The 23,685-nt window shown below is 41.8% G+C and overlaps 1 protein-coding gene across 4 annotated transcripts in view; it reads right to left on the minus strand.

The window, feature by feature from the left end:
• Positions 1-2,667: 2,667 nt before the first annotated feature.
• KIT (KIT proto-oncogene receptor tyrosine kinase) overlaps positions 2,668-23,685 on the minus strand; it is an 83,830-nt gene continuing 62,812 nt past the window's right edge. For 2 of the 4 annotated variants that reach the window (XM_006757805.2, XM_006757804.2), the window contains exons 8-21: positions 18,588-18,702; positions 16,694-16,875; positions 15,409-15,515; positions 15,188-15,314; positions 14,826-14,930; positions 14,622-14,732; positions 13,155-13,305; positions 11,132-11,223; positions 10,509-10,636; positions 9,328-9,450; positions 5,385-5,496; positions 5,171-5,270; positions 4,726-4,831; positions 2,668-3,623 (exon numbers count right to left, since the gene is read on the minus strand). In XM_006757805.2, the coding sequence (XP_006757868.1) occupies positions 3,495-3,623; positions 4,726-4,831; positions 5,171-5,270; positions 5,385-5,496; positions 9,328-9,450; positions 10,509-10,636; positions 11,132-11,223; positions 13,155-13,305; positions 14,622-14,732; positions 14,826-14,930; positions 15,188-15,314; positions 15,409-15,515; positions 16,694-16,875; positions 18,588-18,702 (1,688 nt within the window). In that variant the 3' untranslated portion in view covers positions 2,668-3,494. Of the gene's footprint in view, positions 3,624-4,725; positions 4,832-5,170; positions 5,271-5,384; positions 5,497-9,327; positions 9,451-10,508; positions 10,637-11,131; positions 11,224-13,154; positions 13,306-14,621; positions 14,733-14,825; positions 14,931-15,187; positions 15,315-15,408; positions 15,516-16,681; positions 16,876-18,587; positions 18,703-23,685 lie in introns of all 4 variants that reach the window. The other 2 variants (XM_006757803.2, XM_006757802.2) reach the window with 1 other exon arrangement.

A 23,685-nucleotide genomic window follows, 5' to 3' on the forward strand; every position in this document is an offset into this window, starting at 1 on the left:
CCATGTTTTGCCGACCATGGGTATAGGGGTATCTTCTTGCTTCCTACTAAGACTAATCAGCCATAACCAAAGTTACAATTTTTGAGCACTATGTATGTATACAAACAAGGCAGTCTTGACAGCTTCATATTAGTACATCAAAGTGGATACCACTATTACGGGAACTGAGATTTCAAAAGCTAATCTGCCCAATATCACACAGCAGCAAGTGGTAGAGACAGGAGTAGCAAAAATATTTGAACCCAATTTGAGCCTGGACCAAACTTTCCTATTGAAAGCTGGGCTAGGGAGGGACATAGCTACAGACTAAAAGTACAGGGGCAGTGGACTGCTTCTAACTCAAGATTTCGCTCACATGAAAAAATCCAAATGGCACTGGAAACACTAAGAAATGACTTATTTTGTGGCCAGTTAGCATTCATTCCTGTCTGAAATAATGAAAACCACCTGACTGAACTGTGGTCAGTTTTTCACTGATTATTGACATGTTCCTGGCCACACAATTCCCTCCCTTAAAAAGATTCCTCTTCATTACAGGTCACCTTTCTCCCTTCCCTTTCCCCCAGGAGACACTTCTGCAGGGGTAGATGCCACATCAATAAAGGAAATCGAGACTGATGGTGTTTTGTGTGCCTAACACACTCTTAATAGGATTACGTGTTCAGGGTAGTTCTTGGTTTCAAGCTGGGAGAATTCACAGGCTGTATGCAGGATCCGCTGCTCCGGACAAGACCTCCTGATCACCCAGGATGCTCCAGCCCTAGGTGGCCCTGAGCTCACAGGCAGAAGTACCTCCTGCCAAGCGAGTGGTAGAACTTCACTCAGTTCTAGAAGCAAGTGAGGATTGAAAGGTGGGGCAGGAACATCCCAAGTTGAACTGGCTTCTCTTCAAAACCCAAGCAACAAGAATACAAACCACTTGTGTGAGAGACTCCTCATGTCAACCTTGTGAATTCATGTTTTAGACAGTCTCTTGTAGAAGGAAACATGCCAGTTATATTAGCTGAAGTCACATAAAACTGTTACTATCTGACCATTATTTTGCCCACAAAAATGGTCATTCCACATCAGTCAACCTAACAATAATCATAGTGATGTGTAGAATTCTCCAAACATTTTCTATATTTTTCAATGTAAATGGAGACCATGAATTTTAAGAATAGGATAAGAAAATATAGCATGTATCAAATCCTTAATAAATGTCTTAAATTTTTAAGTATGTAAATCCTAGTGATCTGAGTCTGGCATGGATCCTGTGCACACTGGGCACAAAACTTCCTAATGTCCAGGTGAGTGCACCTTACCACTTTAAAGTTTAATTTCAGCTTGAAATAGTCAAACAATTTACTTGATTTATGTATTTACATTTTTATTAGAATTCTTCAGAACTGTCAACAGTTGGACAACATATCAGGAAAAAAACACATAGAACACCAACATCCTTTAAACTTGCACTGTTTCCATATTTACACATAAAGTTACTGTATATATAAAAAATATTTTCAAGGACTCATGGGCTTGGGGATATTCAAAAGACATTATTGCTACATTTCAATATTTACAAACAAAAAAAAGTCACAAAATAATTTCAAACATTAAGCCACTGCAAAGAAACATCTGATGTAACAAAAAAAAATTATAAAAATATAAACTTTCAAGAATATCCAAGACAAAACTCTCAGTGAAGTGCCCCTGAAGTACCTAGACATCTACAGTTAACCACTTTTCTTACTCTAATTGAAGTCAACAGCAACATAAAGGAAATTTTCCAAGTATGGCAAACAGCGACAATCTCTTACGTTGACAACAAAACCCCGAAACCGGTTACCTTTGGAAAGGTGCGAGAGCATAGAACTCCAGTGCAAATGGTTACTTCCAGATAAATGGCCACAGTTCTCTACATGTCACCTAAGGGACTAGGAAGGGGGAACCGTGAAGGCAGCAGACCTGCATCTTGCAAGACAACACAGAAGCCTTGCCATGTACCACATGGACCTTTTGTAGTTGGGCAGTGATGAAAGAGAAGGTAAACTAAGAATAATATCCAGGCTACAACCTAAAGGGTAAAATTTAAATACATTCCAGTGGGAGAGTAGCATTAATAAGGTCTAAGGAACAAGTACAGTATGTCGAGTATAAATAACGCAGTGCCTTAAGTGGCGGTGGATTGCAAATAAATAGGTACTTTAGGCACTCGGCTTCCTACATGCCTCTATGTGAGCTTTTGGTAAGCTTCTCAGGACAGCAAGGTGAAGGGAACGAAGAGCAGTATATGGACAATGAAAGCCAAGCTACTTCTTGGGTACTAAGGACCCTCTTGGGCTCAGGGCAAAAATACCGCCCAAAAGATGTGTCTATAAGCACACACATGCACGCACACATACACACTTTATATAGATACTGGCCCAGCGTCCAAGACATGTCTACAAAGGAGCCTGAATCTAAATTTTCTTTCCTGCTACAGAAGCATCCAAACCAAGACAGCACTGTTTTCTCACTCCTGCCGGAGTCATGCAGTGAATCTTTTTCAAGTGCATCAAATCCATTGAGCACAATGCCATTCTGAAGCTATAGACGTGTTCTGGGGAATCTGTACAGCAAGTTCCTCGGCTACATAAGAAGATTTTTTGTAAGATTGTGCTTAACAATTATGGTTTTTATTTAAAAAAAAAAAAAAAAAAGCACTAACTGTGTCCTTCACACTTGCCTGGCTCTGTATCTATTCCTACATACAGCAGACTTGAGCAGAGTCGTATCCAGAAAAGACACCTTGTGGGTTTTCCTCCCTCAGGTATATGAACATGTACAATTGCAGGATGAGTATATACAACGTGAATGGGGGAGGCCCTCTCTCCAATCCAGCGCCCTGACAGCTAACTGGCCAGAAAGCAGGTCAGCAGGACAGAGGCTCACGGCTCAGCAGCAAGTCTCCATTCAGGCTCGGGGAGCGTTTTTTCATGGTCTATGTCTCATTCCCATCATGAAGTAGGAGATTTCTTAAGCCCAGACATTCATAACTTCTGACCTTTGTCCCAGTCACGCTCTATTTTCCACATCAGGCGCTTAGGTTTCAGCTTCTAATCTCACTGCACCATCATGTCATTATGGATGACTACAAGGGCTGAAGGTGACTACTGCCATTTATTTAAATACACTACCAACCATACTTTTCGAACAGAAACTAGAGAAGGCTCAGGAAGGACTCAAGGTGCCTAAAGCCCATTTCACACTCCCTTTCTCCAACTCAGATGTGTTGTGGTTGTTGTTACCAGGAGCTACTCTGCTATTGGGAATATATGCAGTTTGAACCCTGGCCTGGCAAGGGGATAGGGGCGGATGACAAAAAGCATCGGCCACTAAAGTGTGCTCATAAAGACGGGATTACAGTGGGGTGTCCATTTTCTGGGAGTAGGATGCAAGTCGAACAAAACAGTCATAGAAACCAGAAGAATGGGGATCACTGTGTCGGGGAGACCCCAGGCATGTGCTCTGCTTCAGGCGTCTTCATGAACAAGCAGGGGCTGGGTGGACGAGGTGCTGCTGCCCACGGAGTTGATCCGCACAGAGTGGTCCACCACGATGTTCTCCTGGTTGGGGCTCCAGTTGGCTAAGTTGGAGTAAATCTGAGGAAACAAGCCCACAGTCAATACACTAATCCTCACCCGAAACACAGTGATGAAGAGGCACTGTGGTAGCTTCAGAATGCCAGATAACTTGAGGAGGACTCTTACACAGAGAGTTTAAAGGCATTTGCAGCCCAAATCATACTGACAAAAGAAAATGCAAGTTTGTTTACCCCTCCTTTTCCCCAAGGCCTGATGATGTAGGAAATGATAGCAAAAAAAAAAGTGCTTTTCTGCTGGGACACTTTTAGAACAGGTACTACCTAACCTATTTAAAACGTTTATAAATCAAGGTAGCTAACTACAACCCAACAGCCGATGTAATTTACTGAGAAAGCGGTGGCCCTTCCATTGAGAATCAAGCACTTGGGTGGAAAATGCTGTTTAATTTGAAATATGCTTTGCCACCCAGAAGAGTAAGCGTTCACCCAAAAATACTAGTGGTATATGCTTAGAAAAAAGAAAGATAGCTCCAAGCCCAAATCCAGAAAAAAAGCAACTTAAAAAAAAAATCCGAGTCAAAATCAGGATCACTGTCTTTCTTAAAATCAGAAGAAATATGGATTTGGGTTTTGACTTCCTCCCTCCCCAAATCACTGGGAGGATCTCCCAACTTCAAACAACTCTGCATCCTATACGGCTTGTGGGCGCACAGCTCTGTGCCATTTTCTGGTTATGCTTGTTTGAGCAGAAGCTCATCCCACTGCGCCAACAAGCTGTCTTTTCTATGCTTTTATTCTAGTTCACATTAGCCCAACCCTCCAAAAGCTGAATGGCCCTGACATGTGAGAGAGCCCATGCAGACCCCATGACCAGCATTTGGGTGGGGGAGGACACGTGGCAAATCCTTATGGAAGCTTCTACTTCCACACTTCTGAATGCAAAGCCCTCACTCTCTTCCTGCCCCATCTCACACCCTTCTTTGGCTCAGAGCAGGGGGTTAGGTAGAAAGAACTTGTTTCCTTTCCTTTACTTTCCCATCCGAAGTCCTATTTACAACCTAAGCTAAGGAGAGAAGGGGTGGGAAGGGGCGTCCTCACCCCCAGAGCCTGAGGAGGAGGACATCCTGGGACAGAGAGGGGAGACCTGGCCCTGTACTCACATGGTTGCTGCTGTCTGAAATCTGCTTCTCAATCAGCTGAACGATCTGCTTGAATGTCGGCCTTTTCAGGGGATCAGCATCCCAGCAAGTCTTCATTATGTCATACCTGCAAAACGAGGGCCGTTGGCCATCACTCCTCAGGGCCCTTCACCTGGCTTCAGGCGTACGCCGTGCAATTGTTTCAAAAATGATTCCAGGCTGGGCACCTGGACAGACTGCATGGCATACTCTGTGTATGAAATGCTGCCCAAATGTTCTGTGTATTTGGTGACAACAGATTATAGAAATAAGCTACAGAAATGACTTTTGACCAGGATGCCCTAAACAGGAACCAAGTGACATTTCAAACTGGCCTACTCGAAAACCCTCAACATCTGGGTTTCTGTCTTTAAAAATAAAAATGAAAGGGGAAACGTAATCTGCAGGGAAGTGCCCGGGCCCTTACATTTCAGCAGGTGCGTGCTCCGGGCTCAGCATCCGGAAACCCTCCTTGATCATCTTGTAGAACTTGGAATCGACCGGCATTCCAGGGTACGGGCTGCTTCCTGAGGCACAAATGGTTTGCAGATCAGTGTTAATTCTAAGAAAGCAGGACACCGGCAAAACCTTAAGAAGATGCTCTGAGCCTACGAAGGTGCCTTTGGCAAGAATCATTTTACCTAAAGAGAACAGCTCCCACAGAAAAATCCCGTAGGACCAGACATCGCTTTCGAATGTGTACACACAGTTGAAAATGCTTTCAGGCGCCATCCACTTCACAGGCAGCCGAGCCTGTAATGGAAGCACAACAGATTCAGCGATGTAAATTAAGAAGCTCCAAAAAGCTAAACCAAATTATTCCGATAGACGTGGCTCCTGCAGAGAGCTGGGGGTGAGAACTTGACTGCCTCTCATAAAAGCCTTTTATCCCTGTGACTTCAGATGAGCCCCAAATACTTCCAAGATAGGTTGCTAACAAGAATACCATCCCTGTTTTCAAGATGGGGACATTGAGACGCTAGAGCGTGGTGGGTAAGAGCACAGGCATCAGAGACAGACAGCCCTGCGTTCTAATCCTGACTCCACCACTACCCTTGAGTGACACAGACTTGTTCATTACTACCAACTATGTTTCCCCCTATTTCCTTAATACCAGAAGCATGGCTTCGCACAGTAAGGACTACATTTCCCAGCTCCTTTGCAGTGAGGTATAGTCATATGGCTCAGTTTAAGACAATGACTTATAACTGTTGTATGGAAGCTTTAGGAAAAAGTTTAAAATACAGTTGGCATGTCCTTCTGCCCTTTCCTCTACCTTGCCTTCTGGATGTGGTGTGTCTGGCTAGCGGTGGTCATCTTGGACTACGAAGCCAGGGCTACACCCAGGGATGGTAAAAACGGAAAAGGGCCCAGCTGGTGTGGCTTAGTGGTTGAGCATCGACCTATGAACCAGGAGGTCCCGGGTTGATTCCCGGTCAGGCACATGCCCAGGGTTGCAGGCTCGATCCCCAGTAGCGGGTGTGCAGGAGGCAGCCAATCAATGATTCTCTCATCATTGATGTTTCTATCATTATCATCATCATCATCATCATCATCATCCTCATCGATGTTTCTATTCCTCTCCCTTCCTCTCTGAAATCGATAAAGATGTATGTTCCACAATTAGGTAAACTAAAAAAAAAAAATACGGAAAGGGGAGAGATTCAATCCCTGAGTATTTCACAGGGCCTCTTAACAGGCCTGGCCCCGTACTCCTATATTTCTTTTTCTTTAATATGCAACTGAAACTATGCATTGGGCAAGTCACTTAAACATCTGTAACTAAGCTTTTTCTATGAAACAAAAATACTTCAAATGTCACGAGTTGTTTTGTGGCTGAAATGCGATAATGTGGGTCAGCGTGCTTAGCACAGTCCTGCCTGACTCCCTAACAGCTGAGAAATGGTCTTGCATAAGCGATCACTCAATAAATAGCAGCGGTTGATGATGATTAGGACTATTCCAAGAAGGTGAGGGGCAGATTCAGGGCTGAAATTCAACAGCTGAATTTCACATCCTGAACCCTTTCTGCTAAAACTGAGCCACACTTTTCGTGACTGTTCCTCTTAATCTACCATAGAAAACTAAATCAACCCTCCCCTTAACTCATTTAGAGTTTAAAATTAAGAAGACAATTTCTTATAGTCTTTAAGTTATTTTAGTCCATAGGGGTGGGGAAAATTCTTCCAATATCTCCCCTGCCCCCGAAATGTTGTGCTAATAAAACTCTTACGGGGGCTCTTAACCTGCAATCTACAAGTATCTTGAATCCAGGTGCCTGTGAACTTAAAAGGGAAGAGATTATATTCTTGTTTACACTAACTTCTAAATGAAGTTTAGTATTTCCTTAAATTATGAATGAAGGCAATAAAGAACAGTAGACTGAGCAGGACCTGTGACTTTGTCAACAATATAATCATGGAGATCGTCATCATAGTACAGTATTTACATTCATCACCACTTTGAAATTATAGTAGTTTCTAGAATATGTTATTCTATGTAACAAAGCACATGTATTGTCATATCACAAATTTACTTTTTAGTATTTTGATCAGTTTAACTGCGTTTCTTGGTTATCCTCCTTATCTTATTCTGTGCATTTAAAACAATGATCTGACAAAAGATCCATAGGATTTTCCAGGGTAGGAAACCCTGACACAAAAATTTAAGGAGAACCGATGCAAAATGAAAGGATTTCCAGGGAAACTGACACAACAAGGAGAGCTCAGATGATGAGAATGTAACTTTGGGGGTAGTAACATGCTATGTGAGTTTCATTGCTTTTAACCTGTCTGCAGATTTTCCTTATTCAGTAGCCTAGTGAAAGTGACATCTGTGATTGGTTAGTTCACCTGGCTTGAGCTGGAGCCCACAATATGGAAGCTGGTGGGAACTAACCCATCCTTGTTATTCCAACCAATAACAAGCAGTAAGGAACTGCAGCACCACCATTGTATGATTATTTATATTTCAAGTAAGACAGCTATGAAAATAATAAGTGCCATATAAGTGTTAGCCACAATGCGCCTGGCTCTATTCTAGGCGTTTTATATATATTAATTGATTTAATCCTCCTTGCAGCTTTATGAGGCAGCTGACAGTATCATTCCCAAGAGGAGAAAAACCAATGATCGTAAGTGTCGGATAATTCTTGCCAAATACTACACAGCCACTAAATGATGGACCAGATTTGAGCCCGGCGAGACTGGGTCCAGAAGCTGCAGCCTTCTTCCTTTTGTCCCTCTGTCACTATTGAGAGGCCTAGATAAAGAACCACCTCACATGCTTCCTTCCAACAGTGCACCAGGATGGAGAGAACATGGTTTTATTAACGCTCCTAATGAGAATTCTAGCCTCAGAAGAGACTAATTTAAAATGCATGTGTTGACCCTGGCCAGACAGTTCAGTTGGTTAGAGTGTCATCCCAATATGCCAAGGTTGCAGGCTCGATCCCCCCAGCCAAGGCAGATACAAGAAGCAACTGATGAATGCATAAATAAGCGGAACAACAAATCAATGTCGCTCTCTCTCGCTCTCTCTCCATTCCTCCCATTCCTCTCTCTCTTAAATCAATTATTTTAAAAAAGGAGAGAGAGAGAGAGAGAGAGAGAGAGAAAGAGAGAGAAAGAGAGAGAGAGAGAGAGAGAGAGAGAGAGAGAGAGAGAGAGAGAGAGAGAGACATGGAGGTAGGGGAAGAGGAAGGGAGGGTTTAAGGGAGGGAAAAAATGCTTTGATTAGAAGTTAAACCTAGCACTTGTTTCTACAAACCCAAGTCAAGTGTAGCCAATCCACAGAGATGCCATAATGATGGAGAAAATATTACCTTATCATAAGCTACCTCTAGGAATAAATCCAGACTATAGAAATGGGTCTGGGAAAATAGATGCAGAAGAATATAGACACAGGACTACATGACTTCCCATACTAATGGGATACGGCTCTGGAAATCAAACACTCTGGTTTCAGACTCTAACGACCAGTGTATCTCAGACAAACATCACTAAAATACACTGCAACTCTTAAAATGTGAAGACACTGCATTCTAATGCCAAGGGTTTGTGATACAATGAAAAAGGCAATGAAATAAAGCACTTTGAAATAAAATCACTATGTTCTATAAACCAATTATAACTTATGAACCTATTTAATAAGCTCTCTATTGATTGTCAGATCCAACATTCTTCATACCTAACTCTGTACATTACCTTCGATTTTAATCTTTTTCACATGGCATGTCAATCTCAAAATAAAATTCTCCTGCTGTGACCTTCAGGTCCACGATTGTTTCACTGGAGCAAGATTGAGTTCATTGCTATTCTCAGGCTACAATGGAAATTAAGGCTATTTCTGCTTCCTTCACATGCCCCATAATTACACAATTAGAATTAGGAATTCTATTATCGGAATGTTAGTTGTGCTGTTCAGCATACCATGCAAATTTTGCTGAAGTACACTTAATGTGACGGCTAAAATGCTTGGTCCCTCAAAGGTAGGATTTGCATTATGAAAATCATAAAAAACAATTCTTATAAAAACTTGAAACGAAAATCTTCACCGGACTGTCAAGGAGAGAGTGATACTCACATTTCCTTTGACCACATAATTAGAGTCATTCTTGATGTCTCTGGCTAGACCAAAATCACAAATCTTTGTGACTCGACCATGGGTAAGAAGAATATTTCTGGCTGCCAAGTCTCTGTGAATACACTATCAGGAGAGAAATGGGGAGGGGGAAGAGGAGAAGCCATTTAAATTTATTTTAAACTTTGAAAGAGTGAAAACTATGTTTAATACTAGAGTGCTGCATCTGTTATACACATCCAATACTTTTGCTTTATATTTAAACTACTCGGTGCACCAAAAATAAGTGTTCTAAATTATGCCTTGAATGATGCTCAAAATTTGTGTTTCACATCATTAGGACCTTAATTACTATAATCACTTTCCAAAACCAACTTGAATAAATGCTTTCTTGGGGCTGCTTTCATTCATAGGAAAATACATTAAATAATCGTATCCTATTTTTTTTTTTTTACAAAGAAAACCCATTTTGCATGCTTCTCAGTGAATGTTCTTTGATAGGAGTTTCAACTTCAACTTGACATCTCCCAAGGACACAGGGAGAAGCTCTTTATTTCAGCCACCCCATATCCCCTTTTAGTTTGGTAATTGTTTGGAAATGTCACCATTGACACATTTCTAGTTGGATCTGTGACCTTATGCTATTATGGTCATCCCACTTCCTAGGGAATTCCTCTCACCCTTACAGAGACCATGTTCCTCGTTTTGGTTCCCTCATTCTCATCCTATCCCCAGTCTTTTCCCAAATGCTTATTATTCTCTCTGATCCCTATTCCCTCAACAGTTTATAAACCATACATGCAATGTTAGTAGTCTAACTTCAATAAAGCCCAAGTAATAAACCTCACCAAGCACTGCAACTACGTAAGGCACTTCCCCTTGCTTCTGCTGATAAAATAGCTATCAATTCTCTAAGAATAGCTTCTATATCTTAAAAGCCAAAAGGTTTAAATGAATTCATTGCACATAAAAAATATTCATAGAAAGCTCATTTAGACAGAATTACACTTTAAGTCTTATAAATGAGAGCAGGAATTCTAAACAGACAGCAGTTGGAACATGAAGAAACTACATTTCCTCTGCTTTGGTTACCACACTTCAAAATGACACTCTGCATTCTAACTACGGCTGTAAAATGCTTCGTTCTGGAAGGAGGGGCTCTTCTGAGAACCACTCCCACTTACGTTCTTCGAGGCCAGGAAGGCCATGCCCTTCGCCACCTGGTAAGAAAAGCTCAACAGGTCTTCCAGGTCCAGGGCCAACTCGTCATCTTCCATGATGGCAGGTGTCACATCTCTTTCTATGTATGAGCCTGTTGAGAGGAGAAGGATTTTCTGAGCAACTGAAACCTTAAAGACGGTGACAAAGGTCACACCAAAGGTAACGAATGAACTGATGTGAACTTGCAGGCCAATGACCTCCCCAGTGTTGAGGACGGGTAGATACTGAATCAGAGTAATATTCACAATCCTGGGCAAGGTTACACAATCATCAGGAGAGAAGGATGGTGGATTAGTACAAAAATCTCGAATTTTCACATGCAAAATACATATGATATATTTCGATATGCAAAATTCATGTTTGATATGCATATATTTTCACAGACGCATTAAGATGCTTCGATACAATAACCCAGGTTCTGGCCTGTAGACCCTCTTAAAAACCTTAACTGTCACTGACCACGAACGGCATTGCTGCTGGACCCTACTATAGTGGAGAATGGGTCAGTACCAGGAATGGTGTTCTACTCCACAGTGGTCTGAGAAATCCTCTGTAAATGAAGTTTCATGACTTGATGGGTACCCACCTATTCTTGCCGATCGCCTTTTGTCTGCCTTGGTTGGTACAACATAAGAAACTCCGGGTTTCATGTCCATGTACTCATTAGTACTGTCACTACTGGGAGAGATAAAACATCCATCAAATCATGATCGAATAAAATGGGAACCCAAGGGCCAGGTTCTATCTCCCCATACCTTTTTACATAACAGGCTGATTTTATTCAAAAAAATATTGCCAAATTTGAATGAAGAAAACCTTGTTCAGTTAAGAGGTGAATTCTTAACATTCCACATTAAGGTCCAATCCCTAGGAATTAGATGGCTTTTTTTGTGTGTTCAATCATAGACAGTACTCAGTTTAGAAATTTCCCATCCCTTGCCACTGGAGATTTAATGGGAAAAAAGCCAAAAAAAAAAAAGCATCATTCACATTACTTCAAACTCTCTAAATTAGCCCCAAGAGACAAGATGAAGAGGCAAAGAACCAGAGCTTCTGTGATGTGTTATGGGGGAGAAGACAGGGATCATTAACATATAGCAACTGATGGAAGGAGGTTTAAAAAAACCAAGTTTGGTTCAGATAAACACCAATAATTTGGATGATTTTCTGAACCATCTGGACCTCTTGAATCTGCAACATTTGGCTGGAGAGTCTTCAAGATTTCTAGTACTTCCTGCTTGTGATTAGCATAGAAACACCATGACAACTATCTCCCTCAGAATGTGCGGATGGTTCAGTCCCATATGGGATCCCAAAGCACAAAGAACACCCCACAGGACTGAACAATTTAAGCCATTATTTCAGAAAGTTAAAAAATAAAAAATACATATGGGATCAAAGCTTTAGAAATAAGGCTCCTTTGCTCATAGAAGGAGCATTTGCTCTGGAGGAACTAACAAAAGGTAGTTGGTATCGTGTTTTACTACCACTTGATGGTACTCAAGTTTAAAGGATTTTAAAAAAAAATAAAAGCTTCACCTGGGGTTTAAAACCTTAGCCACAGGTACATAAAAGAGCTTGAAGAGGTAACTGCCCATCAGTAAAGTTTACTGAGGTCTCCTTAAGGGTTGGGAGTTAACAGGTTAACAGGCTCGTCAAACTTGCAGCCGGCAGCTCCTTTGGCATGCGGCCTACCAGCCCTGAGTTTGACATGCTTGGTTAGGAGACAGATTTGCCATCTCTAAATACAGGGGCAACAGTATAAAAAGGAGAGGAGAAACCCACTGCACAAATGCAGAAATGTAAAGAATAAGGGGCTGGGCGTGAGAAGTAGGATTTCTGTTGGGCTGAGTAAATCCAGGAAACCTTCTTTAGTGGCGTAACTTAACATTTGGAAAAAAGAGGCAGGCATGGCAGAGATGATTTCTATTCTGGTTGTAAACCACACTAATTCTCCTTAAAAGAACGTGAAGCTCTTTACACATCATTTAAATTCAGAATGTTACCAATGATGGAAGAGATGAAAACAAGGGGCAGAATTTCTTTAAATGTGCCCTTTTTATAGCATAATGAGGTTTTGATTTTGTTTTTTTGAAGGGTTAGGTATATAGAAATAAATTAGAGGTAGATGGCGAGAAACCTACAAGCAGTTAGGTTCAGAGCTTTCTGCCATACTGTTAAAGGCTTTAAAGGAATTTACTGTCACGACTTGACAAGCTTGTGCATTTTCCTATAAACGGTGTCTCACTGTAAAGATGCATACAGTACCAGTGCCACAGATAAATGGACTGACACACAAGAGCAGAGCCAGGATAAGAGAAACAGGTATAGAGTTCATTCTGTTGAACAGAACAAAAGCTTAGGAAAAAACTAAATATGCATTAAAGAAAAATATGTCAGCAAAAATCTAAGTTTAAGACTACCTGAATCTTTACAAGCATGATTTAAACTCTGCAAACTGTTAATCACATTTAAATGATTTAATAATTCTGATTTTGCACCTCAAAGTATCTCAGTTCACTTTTTTTAAAGAATCAGCCTTGATTGCAAACCCTTATGACCCCAGAACTGCCTGTCAACAGCTGACTGTTTATGTAAATCAGTCTTACCAGGAAGACTCCTTTGAATGCAGAAGGTTCTTATAAAGTGCCGCTTCTGCATGATCTTCCTGCTTCGAGCAAATAAATGAATCGCGTTTTCTCCTCAAAAAATTCAAAAGATCACCATAGCAACAATATTCTGTAATGACCAGCGTGGGCCCTATAAGCAAAAAAGAAAAGGTTAGAAAGAGCTGAGCTATATAGACTAATGCTGCCTCCCAGAAAAATGCCCAATGGTGATCCAAGCCAGAACAATCCGTTTCAACGGACAAGCTTACTGAGTACCAACACAATCCAATTATTAACAGTGCTTATCATCCTAACTGGTTTGGCTCAGTGGATAGAGTATTGGCCTGTGGACTGAAGGGTCCCAGGTTCCATTCTGGTTAAGGGCACATGCCTGGGTTGCGGGCTGGATCCCCAGTAGGGGGCGTGCAAGAGGCAGCCAATCAGTGATTCCCTCTCATCACTGATGTTTCTATCTCTCTCTCCTCCTTTCCTCTCTGAAATCAATAAAAATATATTTTTTAAAAAAACAGCATTGCTTACCAAAAAGCAGCCTTATGTGAATAAACAAGCAAGCCCCTTTTAACCTACATGTGTGTGAGTGGTTAGGGGCAGGTGTGACTTCTGGTTATACTATTATCAAACTTCCTATTTGAATCCTCCTCAGACTCACTTCTGCTTACACACAGTGGGGCTCACACTGTCATGGAAATGAGGGCACGAGCTACAGCATAATAGGAAAGCCAACCACGTGGAAAAGCCAGCTGAGACCCATTAGGAAACGGGTGAAGCCCTGAAATGACAGGGCATCACCATCACCTGTGTTCTGAGCACTCCTAAGTCGAACATTTTCTTGGTGTTGTGAATGCCTAACACGGCAGCTCTGAAGTTCACAGGCAACTAATTAACATGGGCAGAAGTTTCTCATGAACAATTCATGATGTGGTGAAGCAACGGTTATGGGGCCTGTTTTAAGAAATTATATAAAGTTGTCAACTTGACCATGGAGCTCTCCAGATCTCCGGGAACAGTTCCTTTCACACGGCTTTGTTCCTTTCGTCCAAAATGAATCCCGGGATGGGAGGCTCCACCGAGGCTTCAGAATTGGAAACTTATTTTTAACAAAAGTGAAGTGTTTGCCTCATTTGGTGTATATTTGAAAGCTGGTAGGCTTAAAGGCCTCCATTTAATTATAGTATGAAAATGAATCTTAACCCTTGAGTGACTAAATATGAGGCATCAAAATATAAATCCTACAAGATAAAAAGAAAAGCTTTCTGGGCAAGATGAGACATCCTTCTTGAGATACGCAAGAGGTCACTGTTGAGGACACATACAGGGCAGTAACTAAGGTGTGTCCTGGGCTGCCCCACCCATGATGATAAAACTAAAATATACAGCCTTCAGAACAGTAACTGGGAGACGGGAGTCACTGATAGATCATCAAAGACCAGTTAGTGGCAGCTTTACCTCCAATGGTGCACGCTCCCAGGAGATTCACGATATTCATATGATTGCCGAGGTAGCTCAAGACCTTGAGTTCAGACATGAGGGCTTCTCGTTCTGTTAAATGGGCACTCGCTAAAATGAGAAACACCTTATGTTAGCAAAAATAAAAAATAAAAGAATTTACAAACTGGTGTTGAAGACAGGCAGTCGCCTGAAGAAACTTACGCTTGAGCATCTTAACAGCAACAGTCATGGCTGCATCCGACTTAATCAAGCCGTACGCTGTGGCCTCCACAACTTTGCCGAAGGCGCCGGCCCCCAAGGTTTTCCCTGCAGAAAGGAAGGCAACCCAGTAAGCTGGTGGGACCAAAGGGCCATCTGTGTGATTTTAACAATGGAATTAAGGACATGCGTTTAGATACATTTCCCTACGTGCTTGATGCCAAATCTTTCGAAGATGGTGACTTTGCACAGAAAACATTTATTGCCTCAGGTGGGAGAAAACAAGGGAAGCTGTTGGGGTTCCCTGAAGTCATTGTTATGTGAACACAAAAAGGCTCCTTGGAAAGCCCCTGTTTCATACTGACCAAAACTCAGCCTGTTTCTGGGAAACTCCCACTTGTGATCGTAAGGAAGTTGCGTTGGGTCTATGTACACATAATTGTTTCCATTGATCTCCTCAACAACCTTCCACTGTACTTCATACATGGGCTTCTGGTAGGGGGAGAAAGGAAAAGATGTATTTTCTTTTAATGACCAACGTGTCAATCATTACAGCGCTCAGGGCAGAGAACAAACGAATAGTTACCTGTAAGTACTTGTAGGTAAGAATCATCACAATAATGCACATCATGCCGGCCGCAATCACAAAACCGATCAGCAAAGGCGTGAACAGGGTGTGGGAATGGATTTTCTCTAAAATGAAAGAGGAGCATGGAATCACAGCCTGTCCGCAGGACTGGGTCTTCACCACACCGCCTACCCCAAACCGCCCGCCTCCCATCTCACAGCCCATGGCGCCATTTGAAGCCGTGCACATCCCAGCCGCTTGCCTTGGTTATCATCTTACTCTGTTATTCAAGGAATCTTTTAAAAATAATTTTGAACCAGATACTGTGGGAAGAGAGCTTGAGATGCCTATAACACAACAGTAATTTTATGCCGTTGGTCAATGAAAAGCAACTTTGTACTGAATGAACTTTGTACTTCAACCAAATTCCTTCCTTCGACAACTTTTAAGAAATGTCCTTTATGGGTGGTTTCTATTTTCTTCTTTATGCTTTCTTGTGTTTTCCAAGTTTCCTACACTGAGAAAAACACTTTTAAAGTGTTCTTTTTACTGCCCCGTCTGAAAAAAAAAATCTATGGTGCAGAACAATGTAAGAATTCTTCCCCTCATTACTCAAAAACTGAAAATACACCACTTTTGGCACTCGCCTTTGCCAACTCAGGAAAACAAAAAGTGAGCCCTAAGAATGTAGGTGCTCAGTTTCTTTGTCTTCTAATGTCATGCCAATTCATCAATGTGTCCACAAGGATCATTTAACTCCTGTTAGGAGAGCCCGTCACTCATGAATCAAAATTTAAAGATGTTAAAGAAACAGCTCACTAACATGACTTCATAAAAGGCAATGTTAACTTTCTGATATAGTATCTGGCAATGTGTTAAGATAACTGATTTTATATGGAATATAAATGTTTAAATTCAGAATATCCTAATTCTGTTTCTGTGTTGATATAAGGAAAAGATGTTCCCCCATTTTCCTTCTCTACTCCTTTTAAATAAAAACAATTATTGCATGAACTTTATGATGCATTATGTGTATACACACATGCATGCATGCATACATAGATATGTGCACACACATGTGTAAGATGCATATAATAACATGGGTAAAATTACCGCATACATTTTATTAACAGACTAGTATGGAATGAAACTTAGTGAGTTTGATGACAGTACAGTGCAATGTAGATATTACCAGAAATGACATGGCCAATGATGGAATGGACTTAAAGTCATGATTGATATGGTAGCAGAGCCTAAACATCCCCTTAAATTGGATTAAAAAGAAATATACCTTTGCTGTTACCTTTAAATGCAAAGTTAAAAAAGGCAGAACTCTTGCCCACATCGTTGTAAGCCCGGCACTCGAACGTGCCGTTGAGCTTGAAGGCACTGTCATCGATGGAACTCTGAACCACCAGCTTGCCAAACGGGTTCACAGAGGAGTTCTGTATCTGCACATTCACCGGCCCAACAGGAACAGAACATCTAGGGGGAAGCAAACAGCAGCCCAGACTTACTCCAGGAACACCCTCACTCAAACACCCTGGGATTGGCACTCTTTTCAAACTAAGTTAGGGTTTCATAACTGGAAATTTCCTCTGACAACCAGAAGCTTCTGAGGACGAGTGAGCCCTTCCATGGCTCAGGGAGGGGGAAAGCGCCACGGAAGAGAAGACGGAGAGAGGAGGTTTTGGAGTGAGGCATGGGTTTGAATCGTGACTCAAACACCTATTCTATTGACTGACAAGTTACCTCAAAATCTACAAGACTCATTTCCTACCGCTGTAACATTGGGATAAGACTCACCCTGGATTGTTAAACAGAAATGACTTAAATACCCTGAAATAAACTAATAGTGAAAGGTTGAAGAGGAAAAGCATGGAGCAAGAAAGCCTTGTATCAACATGATGACCACAGGGAACCCCCAGAACCCCAGCCGTGAGGACCCACTGGAGGTTCTATGCCGGAAGGAGCAGGCTGTCCAGCCAGGATGCACTCCAGGTGGCAAAGACCATGAAGAGCCAGACCCTGATGAGTCTATTTAAAGTATCCCTCCCCACCCCACTCCCACGTGCCTAGCAGTGTTCCATTCCTTACCTTGCTCTGTCTTCCTCCTTAGCACTTAATATCTGCCTGCATTAGCTCTTTATTTTCTTTGTCCATCTCCACCCTTTAAACATGAGCTCACAAGCCAGGAATTGGGTGTGTTTTATTCCCTAGACCAGTGTCGGGCATACAGTTGGCGTACCAGAAGTAATTGCTAAATGGCTGACTATAATTACTGGGGTTTCTTCTGTTATGGGCAGACTTTTCAGGGGTCTTGAACCAACCCTATTATTGCAATGTAGATATTACCAGAAGTGACATGGCCAATGACAGAATAGACTTAAAATCATGATTGATATGGTATTCCCCCAAGGAAACATTCCACTCAAACTCAGGTGAAAACCACAATCCTATGCAACCTCTTCCTACTTGTTGTGATAAAAAGGTCTATTCCATGAAAAATAAAATTTCTGTTATTATCCGCACTATTCAATTGTGATGTTACACCAGGCTTTTAAAGCCTGAGCATAAAATACCATTTGCTGGATAAAAACAGCAAGGTTGGCCCCATTTTCATCTTCAGGTAATATGAAAGGACGATTTAAGGCTTAAGTGTGGGTTCTAGGGGAGAGGAGGCACAAAGCCAGATGTGCTCTGCTCAGGGGCTGGGCACCTCATCACCGAGAAAGCCGCTTCAGAACTCGGAGCTGACAAACGCCATATGCACGTTATAACCGCACGATCATTACTTTTTGGTAACTTGGCAATTAACTTCTGAGGTAATTTTTTTCACAATAACTACAGACACATTTCCCAGACACATTACCTCCTGTGTATAGAATGGAAACCTAATTACTCTGTCCTGGAAAATTGCTTTATCTACCTGTGGGCTAGAATTGCATGATAAATCCAAAAAGATAACCATCAAAATAGAGAAGTCATTCAGTAATCATTTTCAGCAAACAAAATTAATGTCTACCAAGAAAAATATAGCAATTACGCCGTCTCAAAAGCCACACGGACAGAAAAATAGAATCCTCGAAACAAAGCTTTTTTGGGAGGAAAAAAATCTGAAAAACGTAGTTGAAATTCAGCCGAAGTGCAGTCCTTCCCTTCTGCATGTCAAGTGGTAACAAAAATCATCATCTCACCTCTGCTCCGTTCCTGGACAAAAGTACCAATCTATTGTGGGCTCCGGGAATCCTGCTGCCACGCACTGGAGCATGCCATTCATGAGCCTCTCGGAAGTCAAGATTTCTGGCTTTGCTGCAGGAAAAGAGAAGTAGCCACACGTCAAACTGCTGGAGAACATCCCCGAGACTCACGCCGCTCAGAACTCTCAGAACCTTCGTGAGGCTGGAGACGACCTTGAGGGAACATGTTACTCGAAGGAAGAATCCAAACCAGTGCATGGAAGGTCCAGGGAGCGGGGTGTGAAGGTCAGCCGAGGAAAGGCTTCCACAGTTAGAACAGCGCACCCTGCAGATGTGGGGTCTCTGAGAGCTCTGATTAGGGGATGGCTGAAACGGAGGGCGGGACCACCTGGCAGGGGTTCCGTTTCCAGGGAGTGGGAAGCTGAAAGACTGCTTCTAATGAAGGCACTAACACTTCCCGATTATTCTAAAGGTGGAAATTCCTGACATCGGGATTTCAAGTAAATGTGGGGACTGGAATGAATAAATACAGGAAAAGCAAAGCCCCCCGCCTCTCTCTCTCTCTCTCTCTCTCTTTCTCTCTCCCTTTCTCTCTCTCTCTCCCCTTTATTCCCTCTTTTGTAGAGGGGGAGGTGAAGAAGTGGTACAGATAAAGAGCTGGATCACAGAAAACCCAAAACATAAGAGTAAAACACAATATGGGCTTTTAACTCCAAATTTTTACTTCAGATGCAAAATACAAAATTAGAGGAGGAAACCAGCCCCAGAGTTTTATTCATACATTTATCTAAACCTGAGTACAATCACCAAAAGAGTAAATTATAATCAATGGATATTCAATCAAGGGTGCCCTAAAGCAAATTCTCCAGATTATTTCTAAAGTGGAAGGGGATGAACTTATGCTCAGTTGTTCTATTAGTAATATATTTGGAGCATTTTAACCCTTTGATAATGAGCAAGCTCCAGTGGTTCTCAATCTTCCTAATGCCGCGACCCTTTAATGCAGTTCCTCATGTTGTGGTGACCCTCAACCATGAAATTATTTTCATTATTACTTCATAACTGTAATTTTGCTACTGTTATGAATCGTAATGTAAATATCTGATATGCAGGATGTATTTTCATTGTCCGCGACCCACAGGTTGAGAACTGCTGAATAACATCTGAATGGCAAGGACAGTGATGCGCTCACCCTGGATCCTTGGTGCAGCATCGAGTGCCCAGGTAAGTACAGAACTCAGGAGGCCACACGTGTGGTAGACAGTCCTGCACACCGGCTCTGACACTCACCAGTTCTGGGTGCCTCCATCAAGTCTCCTCATGGGTAAAATGGGTCATTAATTATGCCATGGCTGCTATGCTCAATGTTAGAGCGTCAACCCTCACACCAATGATCTTGGATCCTAATCCTGGTCAAGGGCACATACCTGAGTTGCAGGTTTGATCCCTGGAACTGGGTCAGAGTGTGTGAGGAAAGCAACCAATGGATATGTCTCACTAATTAAATAGTACCCATTTCATAGGGAGATGGAGGACAAGAATGATTCACAGAAATAAGTAAAAAACTAAGAACAGACTGTCAAACTACATCAGGAAGGCCGGGGAGGGTGGGAGGGCAGGAGGGGGGTGGGTAAGAGATCAACCGAAGGACTTGTATGCATGCATATAAGCATAACCAATGGACATAAGACACTGGGGGGTAGGGGAGACCAGGGGATTGTCAAGGGCGGGGGAAAAAAAAAGGAGACATATGTAATACTCTTTGTAATACTTTAAGCAATAAAAAAATAATAATTCTCATTATGGAAAAGAAAAAAAAACAAAAAAGAAACTAAGAACAATTTGCAGAAATGAAACAATTATTAATGATTCAGTTATTCTTTTCTGTTCAGAGTGCCCACCCTCCTTGGTTAATCAAGTTTGCTACCAATTAAGTTCACTACATTTGCCACTCTAAATTTTCTCTTCCATGACCTAAAAATTGCTTCTTTAAGAAAGTGTGAAATTGTGTATGTATTTTAATCTGATAAATTGGGAATTTGACATCAATTATGTTGCAGCTGATCGGAAAACTCTGTGGTGAGAAGGAAAGACTGACGGGTCAGAGGCTTAGGGAGCTTATTTCCTCAAAGGAAGGTACCACTTGATAATTGACATCTTTGTAGAACAACCTCTCAGCACCTCAACTCCTTGCAGGCAAAACAGCTTGGCAGGGATGAGAGTGTCCACATGCATGGCACACCCACCTGTCACTCAACCTGGCCCTGCTGATGGGCTGGCCATTTGGCTAGACACCCAAGAGAGCGACACTCCAAAGCAATCTCAAGGTAGGGGCATCCTTGAGACTTTGGACCCAGTGCCAGCTTTCACAAATAGAGCAAGAAAACGAGCCATTGCCTTGCGAAAGCATCCATCTGGCAAGCTTTGTTTAATTATCATGGGCAACTGTGTGATCAAACTGGAAAGTAGGACATAACACAAAAAAAGTGGAGCCTTAGAACCAAGCTATTTGCTGGAGACTGCAGGTAGCCTTCAGTGGGTCTCTCTGGACTCAATTCCAGTGTCACCTCCTTTCCAAGCCATGCTCAACTCTCCAAAGCCAAGGTGGTGGTCCCTCCTCCCTGTTCCTGCGGGACTTTAGATCACCGGACACTCCTCCACCAGGCTGCACTTCCTCCGTCTGATTGTACCCCTGACCCCTAGCAGAGTCTGACCTGTGGTGGACCCACAGAAAGAGCTGTTGAATGATTACATCTCTCCCAAAGGAACAAGTCCCTCCTATTCCATAGGAATTCAATTAGAGTCACAAGGAGGGACCTGGAAAAATAGCCTAAGGTCAACTTTCCTGTGTAGGGGCACTATTTCTACTACTTTTGCACAGTTAAGAAACTCACATACATACCCGGACATGTGAATTCCTTTTAATACTGAGATTAATGTTGAGAGAGGAGGAGCCACACCATAGACAGCAAAGATAACTAGACAGGACTCAAAGGTGCCTGAGTTCATAAGACAGATCTCCTCATACCAATATTCCTTTTGTCACTCACCTTCCTAATGCCACATGATGACTTTTAGTGCAATTGACTCAACAGGAAGGAAAAAAAAGGCTGAAAGGATACTTAAGATGTTAACAATGGTTATCTCTGGGTAATAGAGTTATGGATCATTTCTATTTTATTCTTTTAAAATTATTTTTAAAACGTTTTTGTTTACAATGAATATGTAGCTAGTAATGAACCTATAAAACATTTTTTTAATTAAAAAATTGGAACAGCTCAAAATTACATAATCAATCACATTTAGCTGTGGTTATAAGTGCTGCCCGGTCCAAGCCTTCCAGCGTGACACCTGGTAGTAGTTATACAATGGCCAGGGCTGGCCTACTTGCTCCGTGTGCTGGCTAATTAGGCAGACTTTTCAGCTACTGTCCCAGTCATACCCTGAAGCTAGCGGAGCAGCATTTTTCCTGTTGGGCCGTAGGTTTGCCAACCAAGCTCGGAGGGCCCTCACACATCAGTCTGCATTGAAAGTACTAAAGGTAAAAATGCAGATTCCTGGCCCCACCCATGGAGATTTTTTTGCATAGGTTTTGGATCTAACCTAGCAACGCGCTTTTTAAAAGTACCCTCAAGGGACCCTTGATCAGGCTGGGAGTAGGGTGAGGCCAGGAAAACACCCTGAATGCAGAATTTAAGAAGGCACTCAGTCTAGAGGTCTTGCAAGTGCAGGGTTGGCCCATGAGTGAGTACTTCCTTGAATTTTGCGCCCTAGGTGCCTTCTCTTGCCTCCCCCTAATCCCAGCCCTGTCCCCAATGCTGGTGATGAGAGACCTCATTCTGAAAAGGCTAAGTTGTATGATTACAGTTTGGGCTGTACGTGATAAGCTGCACTATGAAAATGTTTAATGCATACAGAATAAGCTAGGTACAAATCTGATTCCTAAAAAAATGAAAATCTGGGCTCATCTGCATTTTTGTAAGTGTCTCAAAGCACTGTGAAAGGCATTAAATATACATTTTACTTTTAAAGACACATAACCCTCTGTAATTCTCCAGGTTAAATCTAAGCTATGGTTTCTTTTATATTCTGCAACCAGCAGGACACCAAATGACACTTTCCCTAATTCCTCCCAAGTTGGAGGTTTAGATAAGCCTAAGAAGTGTGTAAGTTATGTGTTTCCTGGGAAGATAAAAATAGTCCCCTTTCTCCTTTCAAAGCACTGTGGACCTGAGCCATTCTGGTGTCTCCAACGACACTGATCGGCTTCTAGGCAGCTGTCAGAGTACTTATAATTTCTACTGAGAATTTATTGCTCATGCAATTAAAAATCCTAATCATTCGCTGCTTTACCCCACAGACGTAAGTCTCCAAATAATAAAAGATTACACGAAAAGGAATCATAAAGATGAATTTTCATCGAGGTTTAATTAACACATAACATTATATTAGTTTCAGGTGTACAAAATAACAATTTGGTATTTGTATATAATGCAAAAATGGCCACCACATTAAGTCTAGTTAACATCCATCATCAAGAGTTATAACTAATTTTTTCCTTGTGATGAGGGCTTTTAAGATCTGCTTTCTTAGCAACTTTCAAACATGCAGTACAGTATTAACTATGGTCACCACGCTGTACATTACACATTCCATGACCTATATATTTTATAACTGGAAGTTTATACCTTTTAACCACCACCCACTTCATCCATTTTTCCCACCCTCACACACACACCCTCCTGACAATCAGCAGTCTGTTCTCTGTATCTGAGTTCATTTTAAAAATATACTCCACATGCAGGTGAGATCATAAGGTTATTTATCTTTCTCTAATTGGCTTTTTTCACTTAGCATAAACCTCTCCAGGTTCATCCATACTGTCACAAATGGCAAGATTTCATTCTCTTTCACGAGTGAATAATATTCCATTATATGCATACACCACATTTTCTTTATCCATGCATCCATAGACGAACATTTTGGTTGTTTTCTGGGATGAATTTGGTTTTCTGATTGTAGGTCTGCTGGTGTTGAATGGCAATACAGCAGTGGTTGGTAGCAATCTGTCACTATCCTGGTTTGGGTCTAAGTC

The sequence above is a fragment of the Myotis davidii genome, unplaced genomic scaffold, assembly GCF_000327345.1.
Source record: "Myotis davidii unplaced genomic scaffold, ASM32734v1 scaffold173, whole genome shotgun sequence".
Taxonomy (NCBI): Eukaryota; Metazoa; Chordata; class Mammalia; order Chiroptera; family Vespertilionidae; genus Myotis; species Myotis davidii.